General features: G+C 37.6%; 1 protein-coding gene across 3 annotated transcripts in view; it reads right to left on the reverse strand.

The window, feature by feature from the left end:
- Window positions 1-19655, reverse strand: part of LUZP2 (leucine zipper protein 2) — a 418915-nt gene that overhangs the window by 180829 nt on the left and 218431 nt on the right. For all 3 annotated transcript variants that reach the window (XM_087921245.1, XM_087921244.1, XM_026706368.2), the window contains exon 4: window positions 15788-15869. In XM_087921245.1, coding sequence (XP_087777371.1) covers window positions 15788-15869 — 82 coding nt within the window. The remainder of the gene's footprint in view (window positions 1-15787; window positions 15870-19655) is intronic.

Below are 19655 nucleotides of genomic sequence, written 5' to 3' on the forward strand. Positions count from 1 at the left end.
ATTGCTTCTCTCTCTATGTTCAGGCTGTGAATGTAGTTGCTAATATAATAATATGGCACCACCTACACATAAGGGACTTCAGGGAAGTTACTAAATCAAGTTTAGCACTGGCAGTTCCCAAGCTGTAATGTCAGTTTTAAAAATAATCCGGCAATCAATCCAATAGTTCAGTGCAATGTAACTAGAAGAATAGGCAATGGATTTGAACAATTTAAGGGTATAAGATAGAAATTGAATTTTCACTCTGAGCTTTTCCATACTACACCCTTAACTTGATGAACTCCTGTGCATGAAACAACTGGAAGTAAAGCCTGTTTAAAAATAATTTTCTACGTTTTATCGTCCTCTGTTCTGACCATGATGATAGTTTAATTTTCTACTACAGATCCTCCCTGGTGTATTTCCTTTCTTCTTTACCATTCCTGGATCAGTTTTTTAAAAAAATACTTTTAGTTTATTATTTTCCCTGTCACTTAGACTACAAGGAAATTCCACCTGGTTAAAAACAAAAGAAAATAGACACTGTTCTATCAAGCAGTTATTGTGGAGAGCAGATGCAATGACCAGAGAGGACTTTCCTGCTGCAGTACACAAATAATGAATTAGAATTATTTGCCTACAATGAAATGAAGAGCAGCTGGAAATCAGGAAGACCATTTGAGCCAGAAAACACTTTGTTGTTGTTGTTGGAAAAAGGAGGGTAGAAATTGCCTTCATGTAAACTGTGGATGAATAGAGAATGACATAGTGCATTCCTTCATTGAGAAGTGGTCAGCAGTTCATACTCACAATGAGCAAGCTTGTTATGAAAATCAGCCTTCCCTCAGAGGAAAATTCACACCGTTTTTACAGCTTCAACCTAGTATGCAATTGAAGTGCTTATCTAACCGTGCCATGTTGTGCATCCAAGAAATTCTACTCAGCTTTTACCAAGGCAGAAATTCTGCCACATTTTGGAGAAGAAGAAAAAATGTGAACAAACAGTTCAGTGAGAATTTGTGGAATATGGATTAAATAGAAGAAACTATTGGTAGTTTGGGTTGAGCTGTGGAGTCATCAGTGCTCTTTATGCTTCACTGTTGCTTGCTTGCAGGCATTTCATTACCCAACTAAGTAACATCATCAGTCTTAGTGAGGGTGAGGTTTACGCCATAGGATGGGAAGGTACTCCCCCAGTCATGACAAACAACAGCTCAGAGTACCAAGGAGTCCACAATATGGATTGAGCATGGGATGGAAAGCTAACAAGCACATGAGAACAAAACTGTTCATTCTCTTCAAATGAAAATCTAAACTCGCAGTTTGGAAGGCTATCAGCAGCAAACTAATTCTGGAAACTTTGAGATGGACTTGGATTCTTACTTCTGTCCAGAAGAGCCATTAGTGGCAGAAATCTTCCTTTCTAACTCTACCCCACCACTTAGCCCAAAGCTTAGAAAGGGTCACATTCAATGATAGACAAGTACAGGGTGTCTCCCTGAGAAATAAAACCAGAAAATATGAATCTCGATTTAAATAAGACACTCATGGATGGGAACTTACTAACACAACCTCTGCTGGTTGGCAGCTCAACATGCACTCTTTAATGCCAGCTTTAAACGCCTTTTCTTTTAAGTAACTGGAAGCTGAAACAATAGTTAGTTTACCGACCTTTCTGATAAAATTCCTGTTGACCTTCCTGATGACCTTAACTAGATGGTTCTTTTTTGCTGATGCTGCTGGAACTCCAAACTCCTTAACCTGTCCTGGAAATTGTTTTCTCTAACCAAGTATTTATCTTGGAGCAGGGAACAGGAAATGAAATATGGTGGGCAGAATTCTAAGTGACAGGTGCAATTTTTTTTCTTGCTCCTAGTGTTAGTTACTGACATGGAATGTGCAATCTGATTCATATTGCAAGTGGTTGTTGACTGCAATCATATTTTTCAAAATGAAAACACCTTGGCATTGGTATTTATATGCCCATCACTACTATTACTCTGATTTGCTATTCCTGTTTACCAAATGCAAATGTGCTAAAATTGAAAGTAGGTACATATAAACATCACAAAAGCATCTCCAATTTGAAATGCATATTAGATGGCTCAAACTATTCATCGCCCAGCAGGGAATTATCATCACTGAGCTTCAATTCAGTACAAAATGCATGGATTACATCCAGCTAAGTGCAATAAAGAAATGAAATTGTTTCTAATATTGAGGAAACAGCAGGCTATAAATATAAAGAAGACTCCAAATTGTGGATAAAAGATATATAATAGACTTGATTTAGAAATGTGCATAGCTAGCAAGCCTTTTTCCTCTTCGTTTTTAAAAATTAAAACCTACTTCAGCATTTATGAACTTGTATTTTATATTCTTCAGAATTGCAGGATAAATGATTGGATTCTTCAACAGCAACAAACAAATCCTGAATTCATTGAAAAATATACTCAAGATATGAATCAAAGGGCTGCATGGAATCTTGGTGTGCAATCTGGAGATCCTTCTAGAGTCGCAACTCCTGCTCAAAAAGAAGTCACAACTCCTGCTCTTGGAGAACTTTTGTGCAATTTTGTGTTGTGTAACTAGTTGTAACCTTTCTTGGATCATGACACCCTGCTGACAGTCTCTTTTGCCCTGGTCATCTTCCAATTAGATCACTGCAATGTGCTCTATACGGAATTATCTTTGAAAAATATTTGGAAGCTACAGCTGGTACAGAATGCAATGGAACACTCTGGTGGCCCCTTCAGGTGGCACATGTGACACTGTTGTTACATGAACTGCACTGGCTACCAATTTGCTTCCAGGTTCAATTCAAGGCATTGGTCATCCCCTTTAAAGACCTTTATGGCATGAGTACAGGGTATCCAATAAACCACCTTACCCTTTTCACTCACTACAATGGAAAAGGTCTACTTTGGTTCCTATCAGCCAAAAATTTTCAGCTGGTGGAATTCAGTAGAAGAGTTTTTTCTGTTGTGGCCATTGCCTTTGGAATATTCTCCCATCAGAGATGAGATCCACCTCCACACTCCTGGCCTTCTGGAAGAGCTTAAAATCTTAGCTCCACCACTTGGCCTGGGGCCCCAATAAAGGCCTGTTATATTGGGGGTGGCTGATGAGGTAGAGAAGATTCTCACTGACAGCTTACTCATCACCTTGGTTCTTTTTGTTTATTTTTATTCTAATTTCAATTGTTTTTAGCACTTTTCAGTAAACCAACCAGAGCTCCTGTATTAGTGAGATGGGTACCATAGAAATTTAATTAAATCATCATCATCATCATCATCATCATCATCATGTCTTGCATTTCAACTTTTCTCTGAATAAGGGGACAGGGAACAATTTTTCATCCATGCATTCCATAGCCTCCTCTGCCATTCCTTGCAATAAAAATAGGATAGTATTAGACAATATTAGGATTAGCCTGACGACTAATCCTGAGGAATGGAGAAGCTTCAGCTCCAGTAGGTCTGAAGTTGTCCTGCCTCTGCTTAGTTCTGCTTTGTTGGCTATCAGCTACAGAAACATCACCAGTAGCAGTTTTGACAGTAACTGAAGCTCCAGCGTAGAGATACCCAGGTTTTAGTGTTGCTAACTCTGCAGATACAGCACAGTGGTCTTCAGACTTTAGAATTCAGACTTTAAAATTTAGACAACATATAATTCTTCAGCATTATGTGTTTTGTCTCACCTGTATCCACAGGTGAGCAATCAAAACTCTAAAGTTCCAAAACTATAAGCAACTGAAAGCAAACCCCAACAAAGATAAGTCCAGTCCTCAGCAGTAATTCCGGAATCTGTTTGGCAATCCTGAAGTGCCTATAAATCACAATGCCTCAGAGAATCTTCACAGTACTTTCGTTCCAACAATACACTTTGCTTCTGGCAAATTTCTCAAGCCAATCCGTTTCCTTTTATCCCCTAAAGAGGGCGTGTTAGTCTCAATAATCACTGGTTTGAGGCTTCTTTCCCAATTGAGATTGACGTCTCACGTCAAGCCAAGATCCCTCAAAGCCCTCTTCCTTACTTGAAACCTCTCGCACGTTTTCCTGATTATCTGTTCCTGGCTGCTGTGTAATCCGAGAGGGATCTTCGGGGGAGGACTCTGATCCCTTCAATAAATTAGGTTCGTCTCTCATAGCTAAGTCCACTTCCTCATCCTGGCTACCTTCAAAATCACTCAACAATGCAGGCTCAAATCTCAGTGCCAGATCCTCTTCACTCGAGCTCACATCTGCTGACGGACCAGATTCAAATCCCGGAGTCACAACAATTATGGTTATTGTATCTTCCATCCACCTAGGATGAATCTGGAAGATTTCTGTAATTTTTTTCTAAGGCAAGACCAGTCATTAAAATACTGTAGATTATCAATATTTCTCAGGAGAATTGTATTCTTTTCTATACTACCTTTTAAATTGGTATCTTTCATTTTTAAAAAAATGCATGGAAAAAGCATATTAAGCTGCTATTTTTTTTTTAATTTAATCCACAACTATATCAATTATCTGGTAAGGAAACATTCAATGATGCTGCCTGAAATTCATTATAGCAGTGTTTTGACCTTGAACATTTCAGATTGGTATATTCTTTCTACCTTTGATTATGTCCATCATTTAGACAGTATTTCTTTATTCAACACAGGTATGAAGGATGGAACAATAACATTATATAGTAATTATTGCAATATTACACTTTAAATCATTCAGTTTTAGTTTCTTGCTTTTAGACTACTTACACATCACACAAGATATATAATTCAATAGAACCATACCTAATATACTAAGTTAAAAAAAACTTTAACAACTCTTGAGTGTACTGATGAAATTATATCAGAGTATTTTCCATTTGAAATCCAATATTCCACATTGCCTGCAGTCTCTGGAAGCAACTATTCTACTACTTGGAATTGTACTTAAAATTAGATTTCTACACTGACCACACAATAAATTTATTGGTAATGATCAGTTTTCAAGTATATTGCCCATCTAAAATTGTGCATTTTCTCCAGTGGTTTGAATTTTTGTAGAAATTCATCACAGAAAGGCTTTAGGATAGAAGTAGAAACATAGCACCTAACAGCACATCTCTCAATAATTCTCTCCATATTTATTTGAAGCTTCCTTTCATTGAATAGGTATCACCTTTCAAAAGATTAATGCCTACAGATGGAGACAAAAATAGCTTGGTTCATATTGTAATGGAAATCTATTCCGTTTACATCTACCTCTTTTGTGGAATGTGGTAATATTAGTGACAAATTAGAAAAAGCTCATTAAATTGGGCCAAAAAAAAAAAAAAAAGTTCCCAACTCTCTCTCTCTCCAAAATAAGATAAGGTAAGATAATCTTTACTGTCACTTTTTTTTCCTGTGAACACACTGGCACATATTTAAAAAACTGAAATTCTGATGCCTGCTCTGAAAAGAATATATGTACATCACATACATGTATATACATATACACACACACATATATCACATACACATACATAGAATACAGAGAGAGAGAGAGAGAGAGAGAGAGACAGACAGACAGACAGACAGACAGACAGACAGACAGACAATATGCTACAAAACTATTTCAGAATCTAGTTGTTCTGCTTTGGATACCACAGTGCCTTCTTCTAGAAGGTAACTAAGAAAACCTGTCATGGAGAGAATGTGTAGAATCCCAGACAATAGTGCGGACCCTGGTCAAGCATCACGTGCATGTTATGTTCTGGATTGAAAGAAATGAACTTCCAGTAATCTTTTCTGCCATCCTCACCACTCTCTGCATACCCTTCCTGTCTGAAACAGTAATACTTCCAAACCACATAGTATTACAATATGAAAGGATGCTTTCAATTGTCCCTTTATAAAAGTGTAAGGACAGGGGAAAGAAAATCTGTTTTTCTCATGATGACATAGAAAATGCAGGCACTGTTGTGTCTGCTTCACCTGTGTCTCCCTGTTGAGTGACCAAGTTAACCTACTCATCAGCTACATATCCTGAAACTTGATACTACTGACCATCTTGATGAATGAATGATGAATAAATTCATTATTGGACAAGTGTGATTAGACACACAAGGAATTTGTCTTGGTACATATAATCTCAGTGTACATAACCAATCTTCACAATTGAATCATTAATGCACAGAGGTATACCGCTGTACCTGCCTTTTCTGAAATTGACAATGATCTCTGTTGTTTTTCCTATATTTAAAATCAGGCTGTTTTTATTATACCAGTTCATCAAGCCCCCTACTTCCTCCCAGTAATACTCTCATTATTATCCTGAATAAGGCCCACCACTGTTGTATCATCTGCATATTTCACAATGTGGTTGGTAGCAAACCTCGCACAACAGCCATGGATCAGCAGAGTGAACAACAGCAGAATTAGGATACAGCCTTGAGGAGAACCTGTGGTCAAGAACATGGTATTAGAAATAGTCCCATTATGCACATACAGGGGTCTATCAGTAAGAAAATCAAGAATCCACTTGCACAAAGGAGTACTGAAACCTAAAAGGCCCAGTTTCTCTACTAAATGCTGAGGAATTATCATATTAAATGCTAAACGAAAGACAAAAAAACAGGCAAATGACACAACATTTTGGAAGAGAGACGTTCCCTGAGGATGGGCTCTAGCACGAGTCTGAAAGCTTGAAAGAAGAAAACTCGGGTCCCAGTGACTTACTCAGACTGGATCCTGCAACATTATCCTGGGACATGTACTGTATATTTGCCTTCAGTCACAAAAATTTATATTGGACAAATTGCACATACATGCAGCTCTTGGGAAGAAATGCCTGAAAATCATCTCAATTTTTCTGTTCCTTGAAAAATTATAAACCAATGCAAAAACTGAATGGGTTGAATTTAAAAGCAAGAAACCAAAAGTGAAAGACGCATTCATCTCTACTAGTATCTTCAGTATGATTGAAAGAGAAGTATGTTTCTGTAAACATATGAATACATTGCTTTACATTGGATTTATATTGCTTTTTCACCAAACTTTTGTATGAATTTAGGAAATATATAAATAAAATGTGATGTAACACTTGTAGAGAGGCCTTGGGAATTTTTTACAGCAACTTCTTTTAAAAATGCATGTTAGATTGATATTACAATCCTTAATATCACAATTCAGCGACCATTATCTCTGAGTTGAATGTCCACAGCGGGTTGCAGTTTTATTTCTTCAGAGAGATTTAATCTAGGAGTGTAGCAATTTCATAATGGAGCAGTCAATAGAGACTGTATAGCTATGTTGCTCTACTAAGTCTTTCACCGTGTAATTTACCACTATGTTACTAAATGCCTTCAGAAGAAGTAATTTAACAATAAAGATCAGATGTAGAACATATGGAAATCTGTTTACTCATTTGTAAAAAGTCTTCTTTTTTTTTTTTTTAATAAACTTTATTAGTTTTACTTTTTAAAAAATCAACGACAACACAGCTACAAAGTATATACAACAGAAAGACAAACAAGTCTTGGCATGGGCCAAGAGGGAAAGAGAGGAAAGCTTGAGAGAGGAAAGAGGGAAAGGGAAGGGAAGGGTGGGGGTGGGGAAAGTGGGGATAACAAGTAGAGAAAACATTTATAATAAAACCATATTTTTGTGACTGTCTGTAAGGTCTTTTCTTCTTCCAGACTATCATCGGCAGTGCTTTTCTTTATCTCTGCCTCGGAGGCCTCGGCCTTAATTTTCTTAGAGGTGATCTATCTTTGATTAAGCCAAATGTACAAAGGATTCCAATTGCTATAATAGGTTGAAGATTCTTTATTTTTAATGCTTGTGTTAGTTTGTCCATTTCGGCGCATTGTAAGATTTTCTGAATAACCATAAGATCAGTGGGGATAGAGGGTAGTTTCCAGCACTGGGCAAATGCCAGTCTGGCATGGCGTTAAGATGTGGATTGTAATATACTTTGACTTTTTGGATATTTGTTTATCAAAAATTCCTAGAAGGAAGCACTCTGGTTTGTACTCAATTTGTTCCATGGTTATTTCCTCTAGCCAGTGCCTAATTTTTTGCCAATACTTCTGGGTTTCCTTGCATGACCACCACATGTGAAAGAAGGTACCTTCTATGTGTTGACATTTCCAACACTTGGGGCTCGTGTTGGGGTGCATCTTCGCCAATCTCGAAGGGGGCAGGTGCCATCTATAAAACATTTTATATAAGTTTTCTTTATAAGCTGCTGATTTTGTGATCTTAATGTTCCTGTTCCAGATCTTTTCCCATTCTGCTAGGGTAATGCTCCGACCCACATTTCTGCTCCACGCAATCATATTTCCCTTGACAATTTCTTGTTCTAGTTCTGTTTGTAAAAAGTCTTCAAGTGCCAGAAGAAATGTTTCATGAAAGGATCTGAGGATCATCATTATTTTTTTAAAAAAGGAACACAATTATTAATGATTGCTTTTTAGTAGCATTCAGTATATTTGTTCCAGTTATTCTATATACTGCTAAAACACTTGAAATTGGAAGATCTTGAACAACAGTTATTAAATCATGGTAACTCTAATGGGTAACTTGCAGAATGCTGGGAACCATGACTCCCTTGAGAATTTGAGAAAGTTGTAGTCACTTCAGTGTTACTATGCCCTTTGACTACACTTCCCGTAAACTCATAGGTTGCAGAGTGCAAGGGAAGATGAGGGGCTATATGCCTACCCTCTTTCCTGCTTCCTTCTGGATCCTGCAACCAATTGGATGGGGTCAAGGCAAACAGTGATTGACTGATTTGGAACCAAGGCATCTCTTAATGATAGTAGTAAGTGAAGGAAGGGTGAGAGAGCAATACAGATACCTGCTGGTAAGGAAGAGCTTGTTGGAGGACACCAGTGGTTGACAGGTGAACCCTCTTTTTTCCAGGATTGAGGAGGCTCTTGGGGACATACTGGAATGGGAAGCATGGCTGCCTCTATTCCTCTCCCCCCAACCCAAGCAAAATGGTAGGCAGTTCCATGGGTCAAGCAAAGAGGAGGGGTGATTCCTTATGCTCCCTGGCAACTTTCCACAAGCAAAATCAGTGAGGAAGCTGGCAGGAAGTGGAACGTTGTGCCTGCTCCTACTGCTGTGGCCAATCAGCTGGTGGCAAAGCCCAATGAATAAGTGTTGATTGGCTGCTTTGGAACAAATGGTACAACTTGAAATCTTTTAATAGTGGTTGGTAACAAGGGGAGGATGAAGGAGTGACTCCTACATACAAAGTAGGGCTGGAAGGGCTACATCCATGGTTTACAGGTAAGTGCTCTTCCTCCTCAGAGGAAAGACATCTGGGGACATGATAGATGGGTAATGGGAATGAAGTTTTATTTATGGTCCATGGCTCCTTTTGTTCCCCCTCCATCAGCAAAGTGGCAGGCAGATTTGTAGGTCAGCCAAGGAGAAGGAGGAGTGATTTTCCAATGCTTTCTGTCAGCTTTTCAGAGGCAACATCAATGGGGTAGCTATCAGGAAGTTGAAAGTTACTCCCATTCTGTTTTTTTTTTTTTTGCCCATCCATGGTCATTTTGTTTCTCTGTTTAAGTAAGAAAATGTCTCTGAAAGGATGCATCAGCTAGACACAATAGAGCTTTTAACTTCCCAAACATCTTTAGAAACAGAGTTCATAAAACATTTTACTTGCTGAAATATGTGTAGACCTTTGAAAGGAGCTCCTTTTCCATATTTTGCATTCATTCTCTGAATTGTGCTCAATATTTAGCTCATTTAGGGTCAAGCCAAGAGGTCAAAAAGATCAGTTACAGAGAGCAGTTCATTTCTATACATAGTGTGAACCTTTTCCCCTGGTTTGCTCCCTTTCTGACTGTTTGTATGTCTTAATCACATTTTAAGAATTAGTAATTTCAAACAAAATAATAAATAAATCTCTTGTTTCTACTTTCTTTTTTTTAAAAAAACAACCTTCAGAATTATTGTAGAACTGGACAGCCAGCTTTGGACTTCCCCTTCTTTTTTTCTAATCCTAGAGAAAATCTTTCTGAGTTCTCTAAATGAAGAACTTTTCCCAACTGCCCATAAGTCATGCTTATTCAATGTACCTGGACCTACAGTACCACTCTAAAGAGCTTAAAAGTTCTCTTTTTTGATTAGGGGGCATAGTCTTTATTTATTTTATTTTTATTTATTTTGATTTCTCAATCGCTTACAAGATAATAGGTATAAGTATATACATAGTTATGAATACATGAAATGGGTACATATTAAAAAAAGAAAAGAAATGATAGGACAGGGACGGTAGGCACATTGGTGCGCTTATGCATGCATCCTACAGACCTCTTAGGAAAGGGGTGAGGTCAATAGTAGACAGTCTAAGGTTAAAGTGTTTGGGGAAGAAACCACAGAGTCAGGTAGAGTATTCCAGACATTGACTACTCTGTTGCTGAAGTTGTATTTCCTGCAATCAAGTTTGGTCCGGTTAACCTTGAGTTTGTATCTATTGTGTGCTCTTGTGTTGTTATGGTTGAAGCTGAAGTATTCATTGACAGCTAAGTCATTGCAATGTATGATTTTATATACCATATTTAGATCAGACCGAAGATGGCGTAATTCAAGGTTTTCTAGTTCTAGAATTTTAAGTCTGGTGGGATAAGGTATTCTACAATGGGTAGAGGAGTGGAGAACTCTTCTTGTGAAATATTTCTGGACTTTCTCAACTGTGTTAATATCAGACACGTAATGTGGGTTCCAGACTGATGAGCTGTATTCGAGTATTGGTCTAGCAAATGTTTTATATGCTCTATTTAGTAGTGTGATATTACCAGAGATAAAGCTATGTAGGATTAGGTTAACAACTCTTAATGCCTTTTTGGCTATGTAGTTACAGTGGGCTCTAGCATTTAGATCATTAGAGATGAGTATTCCAAGGTCCTTTACAGAGCTTGGATCATCAACAAGGTCTTGACTATACAGCTTGTATTTTATTTTCTGATTTTTGCCAATATGTAAGACAGAGCATTTATTTGTTTAGATTTGAAGTTGCCATTTGTTTGACCAGTCTGATACAAAGTCAAGGTCTTTTTGAAGGGTAACAGTATTGTCTGTGGTGTTGAATAGCTTTACATCATCAGTGAAGAGAACGCAGTTGCTCTTAATATGATCACAGAGGTCATTTATGTAGAGTATGAAAAGAGTTGGTCCTAGAACACTGCCTTGGGGGACACCACTGTTGACAGGTACAGAATTTGATAGGACACTCCCAATTTTGACCACTTGTTGTCTGTTTGACAGGAATGCTTCTATCCAGTTATGTAGGTGTCCAGAGATACCATAAGATTTTAGTTTTAGGAGTAGTTTTTCATGTACCACTGAATCAAAGGCTTTACAGAAGTCTATGTAGATTGTGTCTATTGCTTTGCCCTGATCGAGTTGTGTAGTCCATATATTTTTGCAGTGTAAGAGTTGCAGATTACAGGATAGCTTTTTTCTGAAACCAAATTGTTTATTGGAGAGTAGGTTGTTTGTCTCTAAGTGGAGGATAATGGATTGGTTAATAATTGATTCCATGACTTTACAGGTGATGCAGCATAAGGAGATTGGTCTGTAATTTTCAACTAGGCTGGGGTCTCCCTTTTTGAAGATGGGGATGACTGTGGCTTGTGACTATAGGTTAGGCAAGGAGCTGGTCCTAAAAGATTTTTCAAAGATTATGCTTAGAGGTTCTGCTATGGCTGTGGGTAGCTTTTTTAAGAAGTAGGCACATATTCCATCCAGTCCAACAGATAGAGATGGTTTTAGATTGTGTAGTGCTTTTTCAGCATTGTCTTCTGTAAATTTGATATGTATTAGATCATTGTAGGTTTCTGTGGTTCGGCTAGAAAATACTGGGCATGATCCATTGCTGTTTACAAATACTGAGCCAAAGAATGTGTTAAAGAGGTTGGCTTTAATAGTGTCATCATTGTAGTCTTTACCATTAGGTACTATCAGGGGTGGGATGGACCTTGAGTTTTTTAGTTTGTTGTTTACAAAATTGTAAAAAAGTGCAGGTGGAATTGGTGAGTAGAAGTTTTTCCTCTTGTTTAAGTGATAATTGGTGCATTCAGTCTTTATCTGGTGGCATAAATTTTTGTATCAGCTTTTGAAATTGGCAACGTGACCACATTTGTTTTTCCGCCTAACTCAGTTGCACTTGCTTTCATCAATTCAGAGTATTTTCAGTTAGTTAGCTATAGGAATGGATAGCTAAGAGACATAGCTGGCTATTTGTCTATATCAATTTATCTTTCTCTTTAAGAATAATTAATTATCTGCTAGGTATGACTCATTGGGAAAATCTGTGTAAACCAACAGCATTTTGGGAAACGAAAAAAAGATCAGAGCAGCACAGAAGGGAGAATTCATCTTATCAGTTCAAGATGGTAAACTGAAGTCTGAATCATTGAGAAAATGGTGTTAAAGTTTTAAAACTTAAATGTATTACCCCTTCTCCTTCCACCTGACTTTCCCCCATTATTTAGCATGTAGGATTTTTGTTTAGTTTTGTCTTTCTGTGTGAGTCTGACTAGAGAGTACATTAAATAAAAACTATTTTGATCTATGTCTATAGAGATTCTCATCATCCAGGTCATGGTTGTCTTAAAAGAACTTTTCAAAAGGCAATGGAACGTCCTTGGAGTTCTTTTTTCCCTTGAATATGTTTTGTTTGTCATCCAAAAAGCTTCATCAGTTCTGACAGGATTGGGGGTTAGCGGGTGAGGGATGGAAGTATCACATTTTTTCCCAGTCATCTGGTCATTAGCACTCATTCTGAGAGATACTGAGGCCACTTGGAGGTTTATCTATGCCATCACTGAATCAGAGTGCAAATGGGTGTGGAATCTTCTTGGAAATGCTGAAAGGACTCAGTTGTAGACAGGAGATAGATACATGGGCAAGAAGGCACAGTCTAAACAGTGTTTCTGATTGCTATGCTCCAGTGGGTTCAGAGTACATAGATAAGTGTTGGCATGAACTTGCCTCCACATTTGAAAAAAGATACCTGTTTTTCTAGGACTACATGGCATAATATCTGGAATAATATCTTTTCTAGGCATTTTCCCCCATTGGATAGCATAGAATAGAATAGAATTCTTTACTGGCCAAGTGTGATTGGACACACAAGGAATTTGTCTTGGTGCAAATACTCTCAGTGTCCATAAACGAAAAGATACATTCATCAAGAATGATAAGGTACCACACTTAATAATAGTCGTAGGGTACAATAAGCAATCAAATCATACTAGGAAACAGTCAATCAAAATCATAAGGAACAAGCAACAAAGTTACAGTCATACAGTCATAAGTGGGAGGAGATGGGTGAAAGGAACAATGGGAAGATTAATAGTAATCGTAATGCAGACTTAGTAAATAGTTTGACAGTGTTGAGGGAATTATTTGTTTAGCAGAGTGATGGCATTTGGGAAAAAACTGTTCTTGTGTCTAGTTGTTCTGCTGTGCAGTGATCTATAACGTCATTTTGAGGGTAGGATTTTAAAGAGTTTATGTCCTTGATGGAAGGCAGGTTGGTAGTAATTGTTTTTTCTGCAGTCCTAATTATTCTCTGAAGTCTGTGTCTGCCTTGTTGGGTTGCAGAACCAAACCAGACAGTTAAACCAGACAGGATATATCATAACCTTAAAGTTTCTGAAAAATACGAATATTTTTTATTGAATCTGCAAATGTATTCCTTGGGATAATTGCTAAACAGTTGAAAACACCCATTTGGAAGTCTTTCTCTGGATTGAAATTATATATGGATGCATCCAGCTTCCAAAGAGTTTAACAAAATTTCAGGAAATAAAACATGACCTCATATTTCATGTGAATTTGGTTGTTAAAGTATATTTTTCATCTCTGCAAGTTTGAAAGTTTGCACATAAGTAAAATTGGGACTAGGAATAGTTCTGTTTTAAGACAAACATGAAATAGCAAAATATAATTAGTGACATAGCCTTTTAGGTTTGCTGCAAAACACTGAGAGAGGAAGGAATGGAAAATTATGTTTCCTCCTCCTCCTCCTCCTCCTCCTCCTCCTCCTCCTCCTCCTCCTCCTCCTCCTCCTCCTCCTCTTCCTCCTCCTCCTCCTCCTCCTCCTCCTCCTCCTCCTCCTCCTCCTCCTCACATTATCATCATTTTTATGGTGGCTGTTCTAAAACATCTTAGGTCTATTTCTTATAATACCTTTGGTAGTTGAATTCATTTCAGTCATCAGAATTGCTGCAGTAATAAGCTTGGGGTGTTTCATCAAATTTATTGCCCACAAAAGGAGGGAGACCCTCAACCCTTGCACTGTGTGTGCTGATATTTTTACAGATAAGACCCTCAAGACATTAGTCTTAAATGTCATGGGAAAGAGGCTATTTTCCCCTCCTTCTCCTAATTGTAGCTTTAAATAATAACACTTGCACTGATCCAAATCATGTCTGTAATTTTCATTCAGTGCAATTGTATAGCTCTATACTCAGGAATAGCCCACTGATATTAATGGATTTTATTTTTTAGATAAATTGGTACAGTATATTATTGTAATACTGTTTGTGCAATGTGCTGTATTCAGATGGATGGATGGATAGATAGATAGATAGATAGATAGATAGATAGATAGATAGATAGATAGATAGATATAGATAGATATACTGTGAGAAAAAATGTATATAATCACCCTGCATATCTGTACGTCACAACCTATTTACAATTAGATCTGTGGCAAAGGCTGCATTGTATAAAGATCGTCATTCCAAAGCAGAATTTACTAGCCCCGTGATCTTTCATCAAGTAGGTTAGCTAAAATGAATGCTTCTAATTTCACCTGTGAGTCAATTATATGACCCTTCCCTGTGGGCCATCCTGAACCTATGAAATGCAGCTAAAGAACCCTAATTGCATAATTGATGGTTCCCCTCCCACCGCTACTTTTTCTGAACTGATTATGGGGTTTTGATATAGAGTTCTCTACTCTAAAACACATGGTCTTCAATTATGCACTTCCTAAATGTGTTTCATGTATACTCAAAATGTGCTGTGTCAGCTTGCATAATGAATAACATGCAATAACATGGAAACAGATTGTGTTATTATTACGGTAATTGTGTAAGACCCAACAATCTTGATAATACCATTCTATCATACCAATGACAAATTTGAGAGCAAAGCTTCTTAAACATGCACCAAAGCACACATAGCATGTCTCAGGATGTTTCTGACATAGTGATATATGCTATTCATTTTAGAGCATCTCCCATTGATGGAAGTTGGGTGATCTAAACATATACTCAATGCATAAATAAATAAATACATAGGAGATTCTCAAATGAGTTCTCCTTTGGAATCACCAAAGAATTGGTTAATTCCGTTAGTTAGTAATCACAAGATATGCTTCATAAAAGTATCCAATGCTGTACTTACTTAAATAATATTCCCCAATTTATGCATATGTGCCTATTTAGATGAATGTATATTCATACATCTAAACACACACACATACTTTCTACAATATACACACACATACTTTTTAAAATGCACACACACACTTTTTTTTTTTACAATTAGTTTAGATCAGCAGCTTTGTTCATGAATAGGGATTGGTGAGAATTTTGTTGCGTTCCTTTTTTTTTTTAAAGAAAACTATTACCAAGTATTACCCATTACCCATATCATACCCATTTTTGAATTAAATGGAAAGATGTTGAAATTTGAAAATAGAAGAAACCTAAATTGTTAGGCTTGTCGATATCCATTTGTAAAGGTGTGTCTGAAGAATTTGAAAAGGACAGGACATGGAAACATTGATGAAAATAATAGAGGAAAGTCACTTACTGTGGCTTGCTGCTTTTCTGCCTTCTCAGTTGCCTCATTAAGCTGTTTTTGAAAGGTTTCCTGGAGCGATTTCATTTCTTCCCTAGTTTATTGAAGAAACAAAACACAAACTTCATCTCAGTTGTCCATTAAGAAACAATGCCTTTGTTTTCTCTTATTTCATGACAAGGCACTTTTAATTACACCAAACTGCTATTGTTGCTGGTTTTCTGAAGTGGCTTACTAATAAAGCTAAATAAAATAACCAGTGCATACCAGTAAAAATTCCTTTAGCAAAATTCAGAAATAGGAAATTGCCTGTCTTTGTATCTACTATATAAGCCTGCTGTGCAAGATATTGCCACTTGAATAATTCTGGATGGCCAAAAAAAAGTGCAATTGCCATAAGCAAAGATACTCTAAACAATGGTGTGTTGAATCCGAATGAGATTATTGTAAGTGGAAACCATTCTGCATTTTATTTTAAAACAAATGAGCAAAATGCTTGTTAAATGTTAAATGTAATTCTTAGTATTCCTGTTTAAAAAGGGTGTCCCCTAGTTACAAAATTATATTCTGTAACAATCATTAGAAAAAGACACATGATCTTGTATTCTTAGAGAAACAAAGGCAGACCTTAAGCTTCATTAGTGTCAGGAAATGATATGTTTTTTTTGTATGAGTCAAATCACATGCCTATTGAGTTTCTATTGCAGATATCAGATTGGATATATATGTGTTTCCAAAGACACATCCACTATAAGGCTACTTCTGCTGACTGCTGGCTGACTGCAGTTTGGTAGTTCGAATCTCACCAGGCTCACTGTTGACTGAGCCTTCCATCCTTCTGAGGTGGATAAAATGAGAAGCCAGATTGTTGGGGGCAATATGCTGACTCTGTAGACTACTTAGAGATTATTGTAAAGCACCGCGAAGCAGTATATAAGTCTAAGTGCTATTGCTATCCTCAGGAAACTTCTTTCTCACCAGAATGTGCGCTTTGGGATAGTCTATGCATAGTATTTATGTAGTGCTTAGTTGTGTATTGTTTTTTAGTTGTTGATGGGGTGTTAATGGCCAGCTAAGCATATAATTCTGCTACTGCTATAATATATAAGTGAGCTTCTGTTCCTATTAAATGCTTACTATGTTTCCAATTCCTTTCACAGCATTCTTTTAGTGAATGTTTATTTCCTATTGAAATATCTGCACCAAAAATATTATAATGTACTGTAAGATATGATAGTGTTATCCTATTTGGACTTCCTAAAAGAATGTACAAGAGTATTTATATCTGTATTCCATATTTTCTTGGTAATGCAAGGTGCCATATACAGCACAAGGAAATTCCTTTCATTTTAACTCAACAATGTTAGGCAAGATGAATGTAAAGTTGGTAAAGTCCTTTCCAAATTTGGCCTTTCCAAATTTACCCAATGTGATCATAGCCAAGAGAGATCTTCATTTTTCATTTACTCTGTTCCGAATCCACATTTTATGCAAATGAACAGAAACCCATTCCTACTCACGGACCCAAACATAATCGTGCACACATATTCCCCTCCTAAATCTTCACTGTCTATCCCTATAAATACAAAGCTGGATTTTAGAAGACAATGAAAATGGAAAAACAGATGCTAAATTGGATGTCAAAGAAGAAAAATGTGGATTCCTGTGCAGGAAAAGCTAGATTTGAGTTTGTGGAACCAGGAAGAAAAGAGATGGATCCTAGGCTGAGAGATCAGGTCGATTATGGGGATATTGGAAGGAAAATGGATTGGTGACAGCAAAGGTAGAAGTTTTGTAGAAGTTTCTTGAAACAAACTGAATTGGCTCAATAACATTCCTAAGAACTGGGTATTTTTTCTAAGAAGTATCACTAAAATGCCAGCCTCTAGGAGAACTATGTTAAGTTTCAGTTGGATGATGCTTTAAGCATAGCTTTCTCTCCAAGCATCTTCACAAAGTGAATGAGATCCTCTCACTTCTAATGTATGACCATCCTGATCCATTTCAGTTTGTTCTGGAGCCTTTCTCGGTCTTCTCCTGAGGGACTTACACTAGCAAAGAAAGCAGAGAGCCCTTTCATCTAGTGCTGGCATAAATGTGCTTAGATCCTCCAGATGTTCTAATCCAACCGGGTTCCCAAAGAACAAACACAAACAAAGGAAACAGCCTCCACCTTTTAAGGTTTAATAACGAATTCTGTTTCTGAAGGCTGCTTTCCACTAATTAGCTCCGACAAGAAAGGGCCTTGTCAAATTGTTTGTCAAGGTTGCCAAAAACCCAGAAATAAGAACTAATTTACAAAATTCTCCAAACGCAAACTAGTTGAGTTTCAGAGCTTCTTTGCTGTCTTCAAAGAACACTTTTCCAAACAAGCTAGACTGATAAGGTGAGAATTTATATAACATGTGAGTAATGGTAAAAAAAAAAAAAAGGATAGCACAAAAGATTGTAACCAACTGACACACTGTATGTATATAATTGAAAGAGGATTTTATGTTTTTATGTTTTGTTCATATGTTTGTTGTAAAAAATAAAAACTTTGTTTTTTTTAAAAAAGAACACTTTTCCAAACCTGCCTTTTATCCTCTTGAGGGAGGGGCCATTACCTTGCAGCCTTACTCCTGAGTCGCCTGTGCTGCTATAATTATTCTTTCCTCCAAGCAATCCTTCATGCACGTGCACTTGGCACAGGCTCCTCAGGAATCTCCTCATCACTGCTGCCAGCTCCCCCAATCTCTGAAGGCAGCAGTTCACATCCTGGTGGTCCTGGCCCTTCATCAGGGTCCTCGGTCTCCTCAGCCATCTGCGTCTGCTGCTGGCTAACCACAATACCAGACAGGATGGCTTCAGCAAATGCTCCTGGAAACCTTGCATGGTATGGATCCATGCTTCTTAAGGTACCGTCTCATCCTAATGGGATTGGCCCACACCACCAATGCTGGCAGAGGGGGCATGCTGAGGATCACATCAGCCAAGGAATTTCAGCTGGTGGGAACCAGGAGCCTTCTCTGCAATGTCTTCTGCCCTCTGGAACATCTTACTCTCTGAAGTGAGATTGGTTCCCACCTTCCTGATGTTTTGAGAGAGCCTTAAGACCTGGCTATACCAGAGGACTTGGAGACCCAAAGCTTCATATTGGAGAAGGTTGATTAATTAAAACCTAATCCCATCTCCTCAACTACTGTATGTCCAACTGCCACATTTTCCTTTGTAATGGTCAATGATTTTATCTACTGTGTGCATTACTGTTGATTTTAATGTCTTTTTTGGTTTAGAGTCATTGGATACAAGATGGCAGCAAATAAAATTTCTGAATAAATAAAATAAACTCAGCCTGACCTATACTAAGAAAAAAAGCATAAACTAAAGTGGAAAAACCAAAGCCTATTTTGTAGAAACTCTTTGGAAACTTGGAGGCAGTGTAATCGGTGCTGAAAATAGGTTAAACAAGAGCATGCAAATGTATTCCACTGACTGATGATCTTCAGAGAGCCGCGGTGACACAGTAGTTAGAATGCAATGCTGCAGGCTACTTTGCTGATCACTAGCTGCCAGCAGTTTGGCAGTTTGGCTCAAGGTTGACTCAGCCTTCCATCCTTCCGAGGTCAGTAAAATGAGGAGCCAGATTGTTGGGAGCAATATGCTGACTCTATAAACTCTTTAGAGAGTGCTGTAAAGCACCGTGAAGTGGTACATAAGTCTAAGCGCTATTGCTATTCAGCTTGCATGCATCTGCAGTATTTTCTTGGGTAATGGCATTCATCAGCCAATGGATGGCATTAGAACTCAGATGCAAAACTACTAAGAATTAGAGATTCGGTGCAGGTAGTCTCTCATTAATTACAATAATTGGTACCAGCAAGTCTGTCCTTAAGCAACA

This window comes from Pseudonaja textilis, chromosome 1 (genome assembly GCF_049901715.1).
Source record: "Pseudonaja textilis isolate UNSWEBS1 chromosome 1, rPseTex1.2, whole genome shotgun sequence".
NCBI lineage: Eukaryota > Metazoa > Chordata > Lepidosauria > Squamata > Elapidae > Pseudonaja > Pseudonaja textilis.